At 43.0% G+C, this 18,988-nt stretch overlaps 1 protein-coding gene across 3 annotated transcripts in view; it reads right to left on the bottom strand.

Moving 5' to 3' along the window:
• Positions 1–5,629: 5,629 nt before the first annotated feature.
• BICRAL (BICRA like chromatin remodeling complex associated protein) overlaps positions 5,630–18,988 on the bottom strand; it is a 78,991-nt gene continuing 65,632 nt past the window's right edge. For all 3 annotated transcript variants that reach the window (XM_025990922.2, XM_025990923.2, XM_072732170.1), the window contains 5 exons: positions 17,859–17,920; positions 16,770–16,915; positions 15,380–15,474; positions 13,642–13,744; positions 5,630–9,533 (listed from right to left, as the gene is read on the bottom strand). In XM_025990922.2, the coding sequence (XP_025846707.1) occupies positions 8,752–9,533; positions 13,642–13,744; positions 15,380–15,474; positions 16,770–16,915; positions 17,859–17,920 (1,188 nt within the window). In that variant the 3' untranslated portion in view covers positions 5,630–8,751. The remainder of the gene's footprint in view (positions 9,534–13,641; positions 13,745–15,379; positions 15,475–16,769; positions 16,916–17,858; positions 17,921–18,988) is intronic.

The following is an 18,988-nucleotide window of genomic DNA, read 5'->3' as shown; positions in this document are numbered from 1 at the left end:
CGCACCCCAGATGTGACAATGTCTCCAGGCATTGCCAAATATGTAACACAGTATACATATATGTATCCCAATGTCATTATTTGGGCACTGGGCACTTAGCAGGCATCACCACAGACTTTATCCTATACTATTTGATGTATTGCTTCCTTGATTAGATTGGGTGCTGTGAAGGCAGGGAACTTATCTCCTACTTCTTTGTCTTCTAATGCTCCTGTCACAATAGTGGCCACCTGCTGGGGTTTTGTAACTAAACTCAAAGCATCATATTGCTATGTGCTATGTAACTAGTCCAACCAGAAAGTGCCATTCACAGAGCTCATTACCTGACGAATAAACTTCAAAGGACAACACAGTCTTTGGAGTCAAAGTCTGGTGTGAAGCTCCTTCTCACTCAGCATCTCACGTGTCTCACTTTGTAAAAAGGCAAAAACAAGGATCACTAAAGTGTAAAACATTTATTAGATAGTAAATAAGGAACAAAAATAAGTCACTATTTTGTAACTGCATCTGTGTACAGATAAAAGGTAAATTCTTCGGTGCTAAAAGTATTAAGGAGAGGAGGAATATCAGGACAATTAACAATACTGGCTGAAAGACTTGGAGGCCATGATTCAGGAAAGGTTTTCAATGCCAGCAGATGGTGCTAAGAGAGTACTTCTTCTCAGTGCCTAAGCCATTGTTCCACAAAATACAGAGGGAAAGAGCAAGACCCCCAAATTCAATCCCCAAATTCTTCACTAACTGAATACGTGTTGTTTACTGGGCATTGTCCATATGCTCCAGCACTAGGCAAGACACAAGGCTTTTAATTTCAAAGCGAGGATAGTGAGTGAGAATGAGAAATGGCCATCTACAGCCTCAAGAGTTTTACTTTAAGATTTTATTTTTTTAGCGACAGAGAATGTGTGTGCATGGGTGTGCACACATGTGCATGCAAGTGGGTGGGGGTGGGGAGGAGCAGGCGGAGAGGGACAAGCAGATTCTGTGCTGAGTGCGAAGCCCCACCTGGGGATCCATCCCACATCCCTGTGATCATGTCCTGAGCTAAAATCAAGAGTCAGATGCTCAACTGACTGAGCCACCCAGTTGCCACCCCCCTTCTTAAGATTTCATTTATTTTAGAGAGAATAGGGGAGGGGCAGGAAGAAGAGCAGAGTGAGAGGCAGAGAATCTGGAGCAGACTCCCCGCTGAGTGTTGAGCTCCACACAGGCTCAATCTCACTACCCTGAGATCATGGCCTCAGCTGAAACCAAGAGTTTGGCATTTAATGGACTGTGCCACCCAGGTGCCCCAAGAATCTTATTCTTCTTAGCCTGTTGCCATAGGCCTCTTTTTCCTTGACCACTTTAGTTGTCCATCATGAGGGAATGATTAAATAAATTATGGAACACTATGTAATTATATGCAATGAGGTAGGTCTTCACATCCTGAAGTCTTAATGATATTTTTCATTTCTTGGCCTGCCGATCTCCTTTTCCATTTCCTGACAGTATCCTATTTCTCTTGTGGACTGTTCTCTCCTTCATTGTGTAGAATTGCAGAGGGAAGTAGGGTATCAAATCTAAATTTTTGTCTTCTCAATACATAAGTTGAAGAGGTCTTTGGAAGATCTTTTCAACTCCTTCCATCTCCCCAGTGGGAGGGGGCATGAGATTCTAAACTTCTCTCCTCTGAGGAGCAGGGGGTGAGCCTGGGTGGCTCAATGAGTTAAACATTTGACTCTTGGTTTTGGCTTAGGTCATGATCTCAGGGTCATGAGACTGAGCCCCACCTCGGGCTCCACACTCAGTGGGGTCTGCTGGAGATTCTCTCCCTCTTTTTCTGCCGACCCCTCCCCCCTCCCCCCGCTTGAGTGGTCTGTCCTTCCCTCTATCTCTCTCAAATAAATAAATAAATCTTTAAAAACAAAAAAATTCTCCCCTCCGGGTTTTGAATCTTGAGCAGAGTGATGATGGAAGAAATGTAGGAGGTTTGAGGCAAGACTTTTAAGAATTTTCACCTATGAAGATCTGGAGTTTCCTTGTTCCTGTCTTTCTCAAGCCTAGTGGTTCTTCAATCTTCCCTTCAATTCTTATTCTTTCTATAAAACTCCATTATGCTGGGGGCACCTGGGTGGCTCAGTGGTTGAGCGTCTGCCTTTGGCTCAGGTCATGATCCCAGGGTCCTGGGATTGAGTCCCAAATCCAGCTGCCCACAGGGAACCTGCTTCTCCCTCTGCCTAGATCTCTGCCTCTGTGTGTTTCTCAGGAAAAAAAAAAATCTTAAAAACAACAACAACAACAACAACAACAACAACAAATCTACGTTATGCTGGTTAACCAAGCTGATCAGTTTCTGTTGCTTGCAACCGAAGAATCCTGGCTATAGTATTCCCAGATATTTGGTTACATTTGAAAACGCAAGATACAGAATAGGGTAGCAGAGAATGGTCCCTGGTTGTTTTGTGGTTTTTGTTTCTTAGCTATAGATGTATTTGTATGTAACAATTTGGGGATTATATACAAGAAAATGTTGATAGGGATTATTTTTGGGAAATGGGAGTGGGGCCTGAAATAGGAAGGCAGACTTACATTTTATGGTATATCTTTCACTTATCACATGTGTAATTAGGTGATTAGGTTCTTATAGTTATTATTTTGACTTGCCTATTTTAGAAACCACTTGACTTTTTTTTTTTTTTTAAAGATTTAATTTATTTATTCATGAGAGACACAGAGATAGAGAGGCAGAGACACAGGCAGAGGGAGAAGCAGGCTCCCTGCAGGGAGCCTGACGTGGGACTCAATCCCCAGTCTCCAGGATCACACCCTGGGCTGAAGGCGGCGCTAAACCGCTGAGCCACCTGGGCTGCCCCACTTGACTTTTTTTTAAGAGTCCTTTCAGAACATTTTCTGGCTTCTGGCTTGACTCCAGGGTTCCTTTTCTAGCATATTCTACTGGTTACTTCTGTATTATCTGCACTTTGGGATTATTTGGAATCATTTAAGAGACAATTGAGCAGTGCCTTCTCAGTGAGGCCAAACCACCACACCCGACACACCCCAAAGGGGGGGGCTCCATCTGCAATTTCACATTGGCCCCAAAGCTCTTTCTTGGCTAATGAGCCTTCTTGAAGTTGACTTCGCTTTTTTTGTTTGTTTTTTTAAGATTTTATTTATTTATTCATGAGAGACACACACACAGAGAGAGAGAGAGAGAGAGAGGCAGAGACACAGGCAGAGGGAGAAGCAGGCTCCACGCAGGGAGCTTGATGTGGGACTCGATCCTGGTCTCCAGGATCATACCCTGGCTGAATGCGGTGCTAAACTGCTGAGCCACCCAGGCTGCCCTGACTTCATTTTGTTTCAAGTTTTCCTTGTTGCTTCCTCAGGGAGTGACAGGGGGCTCCCAGGAAGCAGGTGGGAAAGAGATTAGGGTGAGAGCAGCCAGATGAGCAGAGAGTTGGGGAAGACAACGTGGCCCACAGCTTTTGATCCCGATGAAAGCCAAGCAGAAGGGAGCAAAAGGGTAAAGGAGAAAAGAAAGAGCCTATGAAGGGCGCGGCCTTTGGGGGGGCCGGGCTAGGCACAGGAGAGCTAGAGTAGGAAGCAGACAGTGTGCAGCAGGTGTGACCATAAGCAAAACAGAAAAACTCAAACCTCCCCTGAATTATTTCAGGGGTAACGGCACTTAGCTTCTTCTGCCTTCCAGACTTCTTTAGTAACATCCCTTTTTACACTTGAAGGAGTGGAGGGCCGGGACAAATCTTTAGTTTATAGGCGAGGAAGGTGAGGCTGAGACCAATTTATACTAAGGTATCTAATTATGTGTTAGAGTAGGTACTATCCTGCCGCCCTATTGCACTACTCCCCTGGGCCTTCACTGAAGTGATTCCCCCCCCCCCCCCCCCCCCGAGGATCTTCTTGTCTGTGTAAGTGTTTTCAAAGGCCAGACTCCAGCACATGCCCACAAGAAATGTAGATTAGGGCTTTTATGGGCAGCACCACAGACATAGGCCATCCATATTACAGAATTTGCTTTACACTACAGAAGTGTTCCTACCATTTGTGTGAACCAGATTTTCCATATATTTAACACCATAATTACAAAACGCCTTTACCTTTATTCCTGCACTAAGTATGATACCTTTTTCTCAAATGTAACTCAGGGTGGACCGAGAAGCTGGGCACTGGAATATAGATTGCAACTCTACTGAAGTGGCAGGGCGGGACGAATTTTAGCCCTGGTTTCTTCTCTCCTGAGCTCCCGGCAATTCCCAAATGTAATGCAATTATTTATGTGCTGGTTTCCTCTCTGGACTCTGAGCTCCTTGAGTAGAAGTCATACCTGAATTATCCATGGATCCTAGCGTAGTGTCCATAAATTGCTCAATAAATGTCCAGTGGCTGTCCAGGAGCCCTCACTCTCAGAGAACAGACACAAGGGCTGAAGCCGAGTCAGAGCCTGAAACTGGGGCCTAGCCCCTGGAGGACAGCACAGCCAGAGCTCTGCCTGAGTGATGCTGTTTCAGTGTCCCCAGACTGTGGTTTCTTTCCTTTCTCTTCTCTTTGTCCCTAGTGATCCCCTGACCCCTTTTCTGGAATACTGCCCACAACCCCCAGGACTGAGGGCTTTAATCATCCTTAGAGAAGATGCCTGGTCTTTCCTCTGGGCATGCCCCAGGGGAACAGAGACTGATCCTAATCAAGCAGTCAGCTCTCCTTCCTTCTTCATTCATGGGCCACTCCCATTGCAAATGGCCTGAAGAGGTTAGGGAATGTCACGTTGGGCACACACTTGTCCTTAGCAAGAGAATCTTGACATCAGGGCAACACTGCAAAAGACATTAAGGGATCCATCGACTGATGTAATTATTCTAGCAGTAATTGCTGTTAGTTCTGGAAGAACAACTTCCTATTTATATATTGATTACTATGGAACCTTGATTTCCTAACTGCTCCTGCTTTAAGGGAGTGTGTGTGTATGGGGAGGGGCACAGGTAAACCATAAGGAATATAAGTGTAAATCCTAAGCCCCAAAGAAAAATTTAAGGAGCCTCATACTCCGCCCCCCCAGAAATACATTTCACCCTGTGGTAGTTCTCCTAACAATTTGGGCAGAGTCCCTCCCATTTGTGACAGCAAGAACTCAGAAGGACCTCAGAGGGTTGATTTTACAGATACGGTTACAGAGGTATTTCTTAATGGATCAAATGTGTGAATACAAAGAGAAACATGTTAACCCTGGGATAAGTCTTGAGTAAAATAGTTTTCTGTACTCATCCCTCGGCCTTCTTGCCCTTAACCGAAACAAAATAAATATAGTAATTGAAGAAAACCTCCTGTAGATTGAGGCTCATTTATGGAACTTCTCAAATGACCCCATTTTTCCTTCCTTAGGTAAGGACCCATGTGACAAGAGTATGGATGGAGGCCAGAGACGGACATGACTAAACTTTCTCACCAACCAACCCTGATGAATTTGAAACCGTTTGGAAAGGCTGATCCCTTACAATCCTAGCCCCTCACTGGCTGGGCTCCTGTCTGGGAATGGTAAATCTATTTCAATAGAACTGAACACTTACTTACCCCTTTCTTCTGGGAAAAGAGCCACTCCTGTTTGCAAAATCAAGACAATCACATTTGCACATTTTCCCAAATCTTTGGCTGTATTGCAATGGTTGTTTCATTTTGTAATCTCCAACTAAACATTTCCTAACCATGGATTAACAATATAGTTACTGACTGGTTTCTTTTAACAGTATTTATCCAACATAACAAAATAAACTGCAATTTGTTATACTTTTTTTTACAAAACATTTTATAAATATTTTTACAAAATGTATACAAAGCAATTTCAAGTGAGACATACTATACAAATGAAGGTATTTAAGCAAATAAAGCCCACACCACACTGACAGTGAGTGACGCGTCCTCTATAAGACAAGTCAGTCTGTAAGGCCTCCCTAATCTAACAAAATCTACTAAATTCTTCAGAGCTAAAATAGTTCTTTTTCGTAATTGCCAGTTTAAAATTTGCTTTATCTTTAGGCAGTACTTAAGGACACAGAAAATCAAATGCTTAATAACAAATGCACACTTTTCCCACAACAACAACAGAAAAAAAAAAAAGAAAAGAAAAGAAAAGAAAATGATTTTTGTTACTGAGTACAAGTAGTTCTACAACTTAACCTTGACTAATGAACCTGAACAACTGAAAGTTGGCCGTCCGAGGCGGAGCTCTCTGACCCTTCGCCAGAGGGGGCTCGACATACGAGTTATGACCCATGTGTGCATAACCTAATCACAGGAGTAAAATACATTTCGTAATCTTCATTTGTCATTATCTAGAATCTTTCCTCCATAGAAAGTAGACTTACATACAAGGACACAAAAATTTACAAGTATCATTTTGGTAAATTAGGCTCTCTGTTAGACAAGCGTTAGGGCTTAAGAGACCCTTTGAGATGGTATATAGAAAGGCGGCGGTTGGGCTAGCAGGGCAGGATAGGGGAAGAAAGGGAGGTGACAAATGTACATGAAGTTTATCTTTTCTCTTAAGAATTCCACTGATTGGCAGTAATTAATGTAACCCACGAGTAGCCTACATGAGGGCTTCCAGGTAAGAGTTCCACAACGAGAAGAATTTGATTAGGAGGGACCATCTTTAAGTCTTGCTAGGAATGAAGGGAACATGAGTCCTAAGAGAAGAAGAGCCTATGAAATCATGGGGTTCAGGGTAGAGTATTACCCCAGGGCTGCCCAAACAGAAAGTTCCAACTGGCAATACCAACTTATCTTTCTAATATGTTACAATACAGGAAAAAGGGGAAATCTGTAACTTGGACATTGGCACAAATGAGGAAAAAATGGGAACCTTAAAATGACCCAGATTTTCCAAGTTCTATTGGCCGGGGCGGGGGTGGGGGTGGGGAGAAGTTACTTTGCTTTTATGAAGACTGAGGGGCTTCTTTGAGGGCAGTGTGGGGGCAGAGAGGGACAGGGAGACTGGGTCTTCTGCTGCCGTGTTTTCCAATAATCAGAAGCCTTCCTTTCCATCGCAGACCAATCTGGAAAAGAAGCGCCCAACATGATGACAATGAGGGTCATCTCCGTTCTGGCAACAGCCAGAAACAGATGCTGGCGACGTGTCAGAATAGAGACCAGCAGGTGCACCTCTAAAGCCAGAGAGATCAACAGAACGAATGAGAGAGTGTACACACATGGGAGGAAGAGTGAGTGTGTCCACACTGTCACCAGAATGACGTCTGGATCTGAACAGCTCAGGGAGACGCACACACACACGTGAGGGAGGGCGCGTATGAAATACCGTCATGTTGCTTTCCCGATGATGGGAGAGATGGGCTGGTTACAATGACACTGAGAATGAAGGGGACAGCAGAGACGGGATGACCTCAGCAGGAACACAAGGAAGGACAATGGGGGAAAGCTCCCTGAAAAGAAATATAAATAAATAAAGCAATAAGTCATGTCTACTAATATGAACACGGGCCACACACAGACCATGACAAGGCATGTCCTTTGGCTCTCAAGTGGGAATCCCGTGTCTCAGATCTTTTCTTTCAGTTGGGCTGGGGGGTAGGGGGACTGGTAACTTTGGTTTGTCTGTGTTTTGGTAATGATTGCTGCCGGGGGTGGGGGGGTGGTGACTACTGTTCTCAGACAAGAAGCATAAACAAGGCCAAAGTCCCCTTAAAGTTTAAACTGAAAAATGACAACACAGCTTTCAAACAAAAGTGCTTTGGACGCTTGGCTATTTGTGGGAGAGGGTGCGGAGAGGATAAATGAAAGGAAACCCAGCAACAAACAAAAACATACAGCACATGTTGACTCTATCCAATTAGAAAATGCAAAACGCTTGGTTGTTTTTTTTTCTCAATAGTTAACATATATATGCTTTTACATATATACATATTATATTCCTCAAGGCTCTATCCCGGCCTCCCCTGTACACTGTGCCACTTAACTGGTTTCCATTTTCCTTATTTAGCCTGGTGAAATGATCTCAAGTCATGCCGTTGCAACTAAGAACAGAGCATTCCCTAGATGAAACTCAACACGCATAGGCTGAAAAGCATGAGGTTTTGCTCCAGGAGCATCAGGAAAGCACTTGAACGATGAACAAGGAAGCCCTGCAAGTGCCCTGCTTGCTTGTGTGCTACTGGCTGCCTCGCGGGCTGGGGGCCCCGGAAAGCAGTGGGCAGCTCACGGCTCAGAGATGGCTGAGGGGGCAAACCCAGGTGGCCTGCCCTCCGGCGACAGTGACAACAACCCCGAAAAGCAAAATGTGGAGATGCAGTGGGATATTCTTTAAAAAGTAGCTTCTATCCGGTCCTGTTTGATTTTCTTTAATAAGTCTGTTCTTTTCAAATGACTTATGATTGTCAGAATTTTACCCAGGGCCAAGTGTACTGTGATCTCAGTGAGTTATAGTGGTGTTTTGTTTTGTTTTGTTTTTAACTTAAAACAAGTAAACAAACACAGAGATGACTCTAAGCACTTTCATAACACTTGAAATGTGTCAGGCCTATCAGACTGCTTTCTAACAAGGATTCATTTCGCGAAAAGGATCTCCCTGTAACCACGACGAGTATTGCTCTGAAACAAAGAATGGGATCGAGATCAGAAAGAACAACCTGTGATGAAAGATCAAGCAGGCTGGAGACAGGAGACCACTTCCATTTGCTTTTGCCAGGAAAGAATGTAACTTGTCCGGGGCGGGTCTCGGGTGGGCGGGGCAGGGCTGCGCTATTAACACTCTAGGATACTATTTACAGCTGCTTCTAAAATGGAGTCAGTTTCTACAATGCCTTCACTGTGGTCCGGGATGAACTTTTCCAGGCAGTTTTCCTGCGAAGCCATTGGAGAAAAGTTGGGGAAATCTAACTCAACAGAGCCGCTAACCGTGGGGTCACTCTGGGGCTGCCGCCCGGCCTTTTTAAGTTCCAAGATGTTCTTAAACGTTGTTTCTAGACTCTTCGTGAGCTGGAGATCGGGCTGGGGCTCGCCTGACCCTTTCATGATGTCTGTGTGTAAAACTTCATTCTTTGGAGAATTCCTCAGGGTTTTGTCCTGGAACGAATTGTTACACGTCATCTCCAAGTGAGAATCTACTAGGATGCTGGAGAGCTTGCTCTCAGTACCGGGATCCGGTCTGCACGAGGCTTTCCGCGGCCCCTCGGGGCCAGGAGAGCTGGCCTTCACGGACTCTCTCCGGCTGCTTTTATCTTCAGATGTGCCCCGGTACTGACCTAAGCCCACTTTGTCAAATTTCAGTGCTCTGCCGAGGCATTCGGTTTTTTTAGAAATGTTTCCTTCTGCGGAGACCACGATGTGATTAGGCACTAGATGAAACTGGTCATGGTTCGCCGGTTCTGTCTTGCCTGCTTTGGCTCGGTCTCGGCTCTGGGCCTTGGCCGTCAGCTGCAGAGAGCTGGTTGTTTTACTGCCATGCTGGTCACTCCGGCCGAACTGCGTCTCATGAGCAGCTTTGTCAAGTTTGAAGGAACAACAGAAATCCGCCTGAAAACCCTCTGGAAATGGGAACACAAAAGAATGCAGAATGAACGAGGGAGCAAGGACTATGCGACAGACCTTCAGTGGGTCAGGTGCAAACCCAGCCTGGCTCAGCGAGCCAGTCTTGCAGGTCCAGGACCATGCAGCAGCATGTGACACTTGAGGAGGCTTCCTGTAAGAGTAGCCATGGCTTCCAGACAAGAAGCTTAGACCTCTTTGAAAAGGTAGTTGATTGGTGACAAATGGGAAAACCAGATGGGCAAAGAGCTCCACTTTGTTTTGATCTCTCAGTGTTTTCTCTCTCTCTCTCTCTCTTTTTAAGTTTACTTACTTATTTAAGTGACCTCTACACTCAGTCTGGGGCTTCAACCCACAACCCTGAGATCAAGAGTCACGTGCTCTACTGATGGAGCCAGCCAGGTGCCCCTCTTAGTGTTATCTTTAGCTAGTTTCTTTCTTTTCTATCTTTCTTTCTTTTTTTTTTTTTTTTATTAAAGACTGCTTTGAAAGTCTGAAGACAGGATTTTTTTTTTCAAGATTTTATTTATTCACTCATGAGAGAGACACACACACACACACACAGAGAGACAGAGAGAGACAGAGAGAGGCAGAAACACAGGCAGAGGGAGAAGCAGGCTCCATGCAAGGAGCCCAATGCAGGACTTGATCCTGGGACTCCAGGATCACACCCTGAGCTGAAGACAGACACTTAACCACTGAACCACCCAGGCATCCCTGAAGACAGAAATTTGATGCTAGTATTAGCTTGGTTTCTCCCTTGGAGCGGAGGACCCTGGAAGGAAGCTTTAGGGTGGGGTGGGAGTGGACACAATTACTTGTCTTTGGGTGATGGCATTTCAGTTCCCGTAGACACATGTGAGGGGACCAGCGTTACAAAGCTGCACTTTGCCAGGAGCACAAAACAAATGGTCAACAGGCATCCAAAATCATATCTGCTTGGCAGGACAATGGTGTATGGAGTAACCAGGTCTGTGACTGAGCACTGCACTGGGTCAGGCTTGAAAAGCCCAGGATGGCAAGAAAAATGTTAGGAGGACTTAGGAGGTTGAGGGCACAGAGGCAGCCTGCTGTTACAGAAGGGGAGAAGAGGTGAAAAAGGGCTTTGACGACATCTGTAAAACCAATATGCAAATTTCTTCACCAAATCACAAAATATGAGATTAGGGGATACAGCCTTGACATCTAAAAAAGAAGACTCCAATAAACACTGGCCGTGGAGGCACAATACACAGGGGGATGACGCATATCCCTGTCCATGTGACACTCATATCTGAGGAGCTGTGAAAAGTAGGAAGGTTTATCCATAAGCCCAATTCATCGAAAGGCAATAAGAGACTTTAGGTTCTAAGAAGAAGAGACAGAAATATATCCTACATCATTCTCTTTCTTTTAGGAAAGATTTGAGGATTCTTTTGGCTACATAGCAGTTCTTTCAGACTCTCCCTTTAGACTGAGTGTAAGGATCATTTACTCTCTTTAGAGATTTCATGAGCCACACCAAACATGAGGCAGAATCTTGATATTTAAGAATCAGGAAAGAGGTTAGGGGAATGGAAATAAAGCCACTGGAAAATAACAGTCCAACAGTAGGGGAATGGTTTAGGTAAATTCTCAAATTAATGTATTAAAAATTGATTATATATTATTTTGAGGACTCTAGCAAATGATTAAGAACTTCAGATGATTAAATGGAAGAGAATTAGAGGAACAAAATCTTATCTAGCATATGATTAGAACTATCCACAAATGAGGTATGAAAGGGCAGCCTGGGTGGCTCAGTGGTTTAGCGCCGCCTTCAGCCCAGGGTGTGATCCTGGAGACTGGGGACCGAGTCCCACATCCGGCTCCTTGTGAGGAGCCAGCTTATGTCTCTGCCTCTCTCTCTATGTCTCTCATGAATAAATAAATAAAATATTTTAAAAAATGAAGTATGTAAATGGGAACCAGAACTGGAAGAAAACTAAGAGAAATAAAACTTTTCTTTTTGGCGCTTGGGTGGGTCAGTTGGTTAAGCATCTGCCTTCAGTTCAGGTCATGATCTCAGAGTCCCAGGATCAAGTCCCACATCTGGCTCCTTGCTCAGCAGGAAGTCTGCTTTTCCCTCTGCCCCTCCCCTGCTCATGCTCTCTCTTTCTCAAATAAATAAATAAAATCTTAAAAAACAAAACAAAAAAGCACATCCCTTTTCTTTTATAAGATGCTGCAAGTATGGGTAAAATTCATACTCCACAAATTGTTATAATGTTATTTAATTTAAAAAATTTAGAGGCCAGAAAAAAGTAAGGAGGATTCTTATTAGGAGGATTTAGTTTTATTTTTTAAAGATTTATTTATTTGAGAGAGATAGAAGAAGTGAGAGAGAGAGAGAACAAGTGGGGAGAGGGGCAGAGAGAATCTTCAAGCAGACTCCCTGCTGAACGTGGACCCCAATGGGGACTCGATATGATGACCCTGAGATCATGACCTGAGCCGAAGCCATGAGCTGGACACTTAACAAACTGAGCCACACAGGTGCCTCTAGGTAGATTTCCTTCCTTCCTTCCTTCCTTCCTTCCTTCCTTCCTTCCTTCCTTCCTTCCTTCCTCCCTCCCTCCATTCCTCTTTCTTTCTTTCTTTCTTTCTTTCTTTCTTTCTTTCTTTCTTTCTTTCTTCCTTTCTTTCTTCTAGATTTTATTTATTTGAGAGAGAGAGCATGAGGGGGGAGGGACAGAGGGAGAGGGAGAAGTAGACTCCCTGCTGAGTGGGGAGTCCTATGGAGGGATGGATCTGAGCTACCCAGGCATCATGGGAGGATTCATTTTTATTTATTTATTTATAGATTTTATTTATTTATTTATTTTAAAATGATTTTTTACTTATTTATTCATGAGAGACACACAGAGAGGCAGACACAGGCAGAGGGAGAAGCAGGCTCCTCACAGGGAGCCTGATGTGGGACTTGATCCCAAGACCCTGGGATCATGACTTGAGCTGAAGGCAGATGCTCAACCACCGAGCCACCTAGGCATCCTAGGAGGATTCATTTTTAAAAGACAGAGTGTGTTGGGGTGCACTAAGTGTGGAGCCTGCTTAGGATTCTTTCTTCTCTGCCCTATCCCCCACACCAGCTTGTGTGCACCCATGCTTTCTCTCTCTCTCTCTCTCTCTGTCTCAAAAAGCAAAAATAAAAACAAAACAAACAAACAAAAAAAGAAAACAAGCCACCACAAAACCAAACCAAACCAAACAACCCTGAAAAAAACCTCTCAAACCAGCCTGTGCAAGGACACTTAGACCCTCCTCTGTCCCCCTGAGAGCAGAATAAATCGCCGACCCTTTACCAGGGAAGGAGAAAGATGTCCTTATCACCAGCAATAGGGAGGTTAGGGCCCAGAAGGCCCTATAAACAACCCTTGTTACTTTTCGTTACTTTACTCCTCCAGGCCAAATTCTGTTTAGAATTCCTTACTAATTGAAGCTCCCAGAGTCATCTTCTTTATCTTGTCAATTCCTCATAGATTGATTGTCTCTTTATCTGAAAAGTATAAAAACTGCCTGCCGCAGTCATCCTTTGGGTCTCAACTTCATTACTGGACCTCTGCACACGTGTAATAAAACTTTTTTTCCTGTTCATATCCCTCATATAAATTTAATTTGTACAACTAGAAAAACTTTGGCCAGAGGAGAATATCTTCCTCTCTTTCAATGCAGTCAGTGGGAACTGATGGGGTGAGAGAAGTACTTGAATGGAGCATCTCAATTATGAGCTTGTGGGCAGGAACCCTCACAAAGCCTTGCACGTGGTAAGACAGCTCGGGAATCTGCTCAGGCTTAAATGCTTCTGGGAAGGCTTCTGACTTAATTTAGTTCTCAAAAACTGGAGAAAGAATGAGAATTTTACGTTTATAATGGGGAAAAATAATGACATAATGAATGTCAAATTCCAGTTTGGATTTTCTAGACTATAGACCTTCTCAGAGTAGTCATACACTGCTCTTGCTCTGTTTTTTTTTCCTCCCCAGAACTCATTTTTTACCTTCAATTTTTGCAGCCAGACTCCCCAAAGGCCCATGGCCCTGAAGCCTGGCAGTACCTCTCCTCTACTTTTCCTCTGATGTTTCTTACCAGGGTCTACGAGTGCCAGACGCTTGTCTCGGGAGAGAGAAGCTCTTTCTTCTTGGTTGAACATTCTATCGATCATCACCATCTCAGCAGAGGGATTGATCCGCTGAAAACGAGAGAGTCTGGTCATTTCAGGTGCCATTTAACAAGTGCAGATATCCCACTGCTTCTTTGAAACAAACAAAGCAACCAGACATTAAGACTTGGTGTCTAGGTTCTAATCATGTCCCATTTAGTCCCATTTATCCCTGTCATGTAGGGATGCGTTTTAAAATAGTATTTTGGGGGAAAAGGTGATTTTCACATTGATTTCTAAAGAGGATGTGAAAAGTAAGCCTGCCTTCTTCGCTTCCTCAGCCTCCCCTGGAGGCACCTGCACCTAGCAGTTTAATACACTCTTGCAGAGTGATTTTATGCACACATAGGCACTGACATTCCTCTCTGTTTATGTATGCACGCAAATGGTAGTAACTATACACATTGTTTTTCATCTTTATTTCCCCCTCTTCTATTTAATAATATGTTAGCAATATTTTCATTAGGATGATATTTTTCTTCATATTCTGTGCTCTCATTGTGTAGTAAGGTTTTCCTTAAAATTATTTTTTGCTATAGATAATTGAATCTTAAATTATATTTGTGAGTCTTATTTAACGTGAAATTCATAACAGATATAGTTTGACCAAATAAATGGTCCTTTCCTCAAAAACTATAAGAGTTAAGTCTTTTTGATATCTCAGCATTTTTTCTGAAATGGTTGTTGACATAAGAACAACTATTTCAGACTTTAGAGGCACAATTTTAAGTGAATACAAGTAAGAGAGTATATATCTATACATACACACATATATAAATATATATACATCTATATAAAAATAAATAATATATAAGTAAACACAAACACACATACATATTTACACCATATTGTATATGTGTATAATGTAATTTATTTAAGCTCCCAAGGTATATTTCAAGTTGATCTTAAACTGGAAACTGCTTGTAAGAGGCCAACTTATAGAGGAAAGCCTATATGATTTCAGAATTGTTTCTTAAATCTCAGAATACATTTGGTCTATCATTTCCTGAGGTGTCTTCTTTCTCTCATTAACTGGTGCTTTAAAACTAATTTTAGTTTCTATTCGGGGTGATGAAAATGTTCTGGAATTAGACAGTGGTCGATGGTTGTACAACCTTATGAATATACTAAAAACTATCAAGTTGTATATTTTTAAATTATGCATGAATTTTTATGGACTGTTAATGATCACTCACTTAAAAACAAGATAAAGCAAATTTTAACATTTGTTATCACCCAGTCTTTTCAGATGTTACTCTGAACAATTTCCCCCACATCTCTGGGCTGGTGAGGCAGCTGACAGCATCAGAGTGTGGACAGGGGGTGGAGGTCTCAGATGTTCCTGGTCTGTCCCCTAGCTCTGTTAATTGCTCTGCAAACTGATTAGCTGTAGGACGTTAGGCAAATTACTTAACCAAAGCCCTAGTTTCCTCATTTAGAACCAAGAAAACCAGAGCACTCCTTAGGTGTGATTGCTCATGTAAAGTGTAGCAAATGCTGTGTCAGTAGTACCAGTCAGGTGTAAGGTTTTCTACAATCCTCAGTGTCTGTGCCTTTGAAATTATGTTGGAAAAATGGAGTTCCCTGAAGGTTTTTCTCTCTGAATTACTAGCTGTGACCTGTGGGGTTTTAAAAAACAAATATGCTTGGTAGCATGAATTTTACCATGGCATCTTCTAGAAGCAGGCATCTGTATTTGTTAAGCATAGCTTGGGTCCTTTTTAGGAGCTGAGTGGCAACTGTTTCAAATTCACTGTCGACTTTAAAAAAAGAGAGAGAGAGAGAAAATGGTAAGAGAGTGCAAATCACTCACTAGGTCTTTCCTTTCTCGGGACCGAAATGCATTAGTCTTCCATTACTCAAACATGTCTTGCCTATGACAGTTTTCTCTTCTTAGGTTAGATAGCTTTCCTCATTTAAACAGCTTCTGCATTGCTTTCCCTCACTGTTCACTGTTAGGTCATCGGGCAATTCATCTCAATACTAGCTTATTTTAACTTTATTTAGGAGGCCAAAACCAGAATATTTTAACATCACCTATAAAAGAAAGCCATATAGTACAGACATAGAATACATACTAATGAATAGAGAATGATCTAGTCTAGATGGTCTAGATGGTCAACCTTCCACTCCCTTCCAATGGTATGAATAACGAAAACAATTGAACAATGAAGTCCTACAGCCAGGGCTGGGCAGACCGGTTTTATGTAAGGACACAAACTAATTCATGGTATCTTGTAGGCCATGGTGCTGTGGCTCTGTCCTTTGCCTGTCAGTCTCCAAAGGTTTCACATTTTTTAACTCTGAGTCTTCACATCCCTATGTAATGCTGGATCTGGACGCTATTCCCTGGACCTCCCAGGGAAGCTCCCAGGGGACTGACCGGGACCGATCTGCATTTAGATCGGAGACCACAGCCAGGTAAGTAAGACGGGTGGCAGCTACAGGAGGGATTAAAGCCATGGAGGGGAACTGATGGAGTCCAGGCTTGGAAATGGTGGTGGGAAGGAGGGCAGAAGTAGGCTGCACAGCAGTGGGGACTGGCATCAGATTGGGCAGAGTCCCAGGTTGGCACGAAGGGGTCCTCATCCTTACCATTTTTGCCAGTTTCTTGAGATCCAGCAATGCTCCAGACTTACTTTGGCACTTGAAGAATGCTTTTGGGGGCTAAAGTATCTATCTAATTCATAAAACTGATGGTAGTAGCTAAGGGTATGCATTCTGCTTAAACATAAGAAATCACTGGGTATAGTAGCGACTTCAGAGTCATCAAGTCTGCAGCCAGTGGTCCAAATAATGCTTTGGATTCACTGCCCCCAAATTGGGTCAATAAAATACTGATGTTTGGGTATCCCTTCACAGAATATTGAGAAGAGTAAGCCACCACCCTAAACATGGACCTGGAAATTGAGTAAATTGGGAACAAGTTAGGTGTGTGATTAAAACACTAGTATGGCTACTATCTGGGAGCCATGGGGCTCTTGGCTCTTCTGTGGGGCATCCATAAGATGGTGTCTGGTGTCACAGTGGTACTCTGGGGTTATAGCCTGTTTACCTTTCTTCAAGTCTTCCTCCGTGGGCAGGGCGCCCTGGCACACGTGGTAGGAGAGCAGCCTCTGTACCGCATCACTTAGTGACCGGAACTGACTCTTATCGGGTGTCACAGCATGGGTTTGGTCCCTCTGTAACTGCTGGAGGATGCTTTCAAAGAGAAATTGCCAATGTCAGTGGAGACCCAAGGAGGAAATCTAACAGTGATGGTTATTTGCATGCAAAGATAAGAAGACCTATAGGAATACTACTATTCACAGTGTAGCACTTCTGTTTTTCCTTGAGTTTTATACTTTGTACACCATAGTGGGAGTAGGGTTTGGTCTAACTGTCTCCACAGAGGACTCATACTATGACCCTGGCCTCAAAAACACAGTGTTCACACCAACTGCTCATGTGGGGGCTGCTCACACAGATCTTGGCAATGCCTGACCATTGGCCAGCTAAGCTTATGCTAATATTTCTGTTCCAAACAGGAGTTTATCAAACCATGCTTCTCCTCAGAGACCCTTTGGCCAATCAAAGGGTATGTGGTATGCTAAACAGACAGAACTATTCTCCTTCAGAACAAAGGAGCAAGCAGTACACTTAAATTATTATTTGATACACAGTTGACCCTTCAACAACATGAAGGGGGTGGGGGCACCGACTCCCTCCATAGTCAGATATCAATATATAATTTGACTTTTCCAAAACCTTACTAAGATGTCTCCTGTTGACCAGAAGCCTTATTGATTCTATGGTTGACTAATAGATATTTTGTATATTACATGTATTATATATTGTATTCTTACAAAAGAGTGAGCTAAAAAAGATGTTATTAAGAAACTCCTAAGGAAAAGGAAATACAGTTACAGGACTGTGCTGTATTTACTGGAGAAAATCTGCATATTAGCAGACCTACATGGTTCAAATCTATGTTGTTCAAGGGTCACGGTATTTATAGGTCCTAAAAGAAACCAACAGTAGGAAATTATTTTCAAAATATACTTTAAAAAAATATATAATTATAAGCTGACTTCTGTTGTGTATTTATTGAAGGTTAGGGACTGAGAGAAATGTTCAAAATGAGTCATTTCCAAGGGTCACTCACAAAGCTCCTTTAGTTAGTTGTTTTGCAGCAGGCCTCTTTTGTCCTCCTGAGTGACTATCCACCTAAAGACAAAACACACCTCTTTTTACTCCCTTTTGTAGAAAAAATATGCAGAATACAGTTATACATAAAAGTCACTATATTGTGAATATTTTCAACTCCTTATCAAGAGCATATTCGAAGGATATAGAATGTGCCCTGCTAAAAAATAAAATAAGCAAGTCCACCAAGCTATGTAGTAAAGTCACACTGTGTCAAGATTATAGGAAGCTCTATTATCAGTTCCTTGAAAAGATTTAACTTGTATTTAAAGCCTGAATCCCCAACTCTCTAAACGTATTTTTAGATTTTTGGAGACATATATTTTGTGGGTACCAATACCATGAACATTTTGAAAATTCAGTTGCTGTTACAGTCCAGGTGTGTGATCTAGTGGGGCATTTCTTTCTTTTTTTTTTCCCTTTAAGTAAACTCTACACCCAAAGTGGGGCTAAACTCTACACCCAATGTGGGGCACCCAATGACCCTGAGATCAAGAGTCACATGCTCTACAGACTGGGATAGCCAGGTGACCATAGTACCACTTCTTATACATTTTTTAAAATATTTTATTTATTTATTTGAGAGAGAATATGCAAGAGGTGGGGAGGGGCAGAAGCAGAGGGAGAAACACGCTTCCTGCCAGACAGAGACCCCAACGTGGGGCTCAATCCCAGGCCTCCAGAATCGTGACCTGAGCTGAAGGCAGACACTCAACCTACTGGGCCACTCAGGTGTCCCAACAAGTTTCATTAAACTTTTAATTAGTGTTTGATGGAGAAGAAACTAAGGACTCACTAAGCTGAAAACAAGATTTTTTTCCTTTCTTTAGATTAGTGGTTGGGTTAGAAGACCACAGGGACTGGTTATTTCATAACATTCCTGTTTACAACAACAGAAAATTAAAAAACTCTCAGTATAGGGGCTCAGTGAGTTGAGTGTCTGACTTCAGCTCAGATCATGATCTTGGGGTCTTGGAATGGAGCCCTGAGTTGGGCTCCGTGCTCAATGAGGAGTTAGGGAGTCTGCTTGTCCCTCTGTCCCTCTCCCCTGAACCTGCCTACACTTGCTCTCTCAAATAGATAAAATCT

The sequence above is a fragment of the Vulpes vulpes genome, chromosome 1, assembly GCF_048418805.1.
Source record: "Vulpes vulpes isolate BD-2025 chromosome 1, VulVul3, whole genome shotgun sequence".
NCBI classification, from domain to species: Eukaryota; Metazoa; Chordata; class Mammalia; order Carnivora; family Canidae; genus Vulpes; species Vulpes vulpes.
Note: the sequence above shows the minus strand (reverse complement) of the source record. Positions and strands in the feature narration are given on the sequence as shown.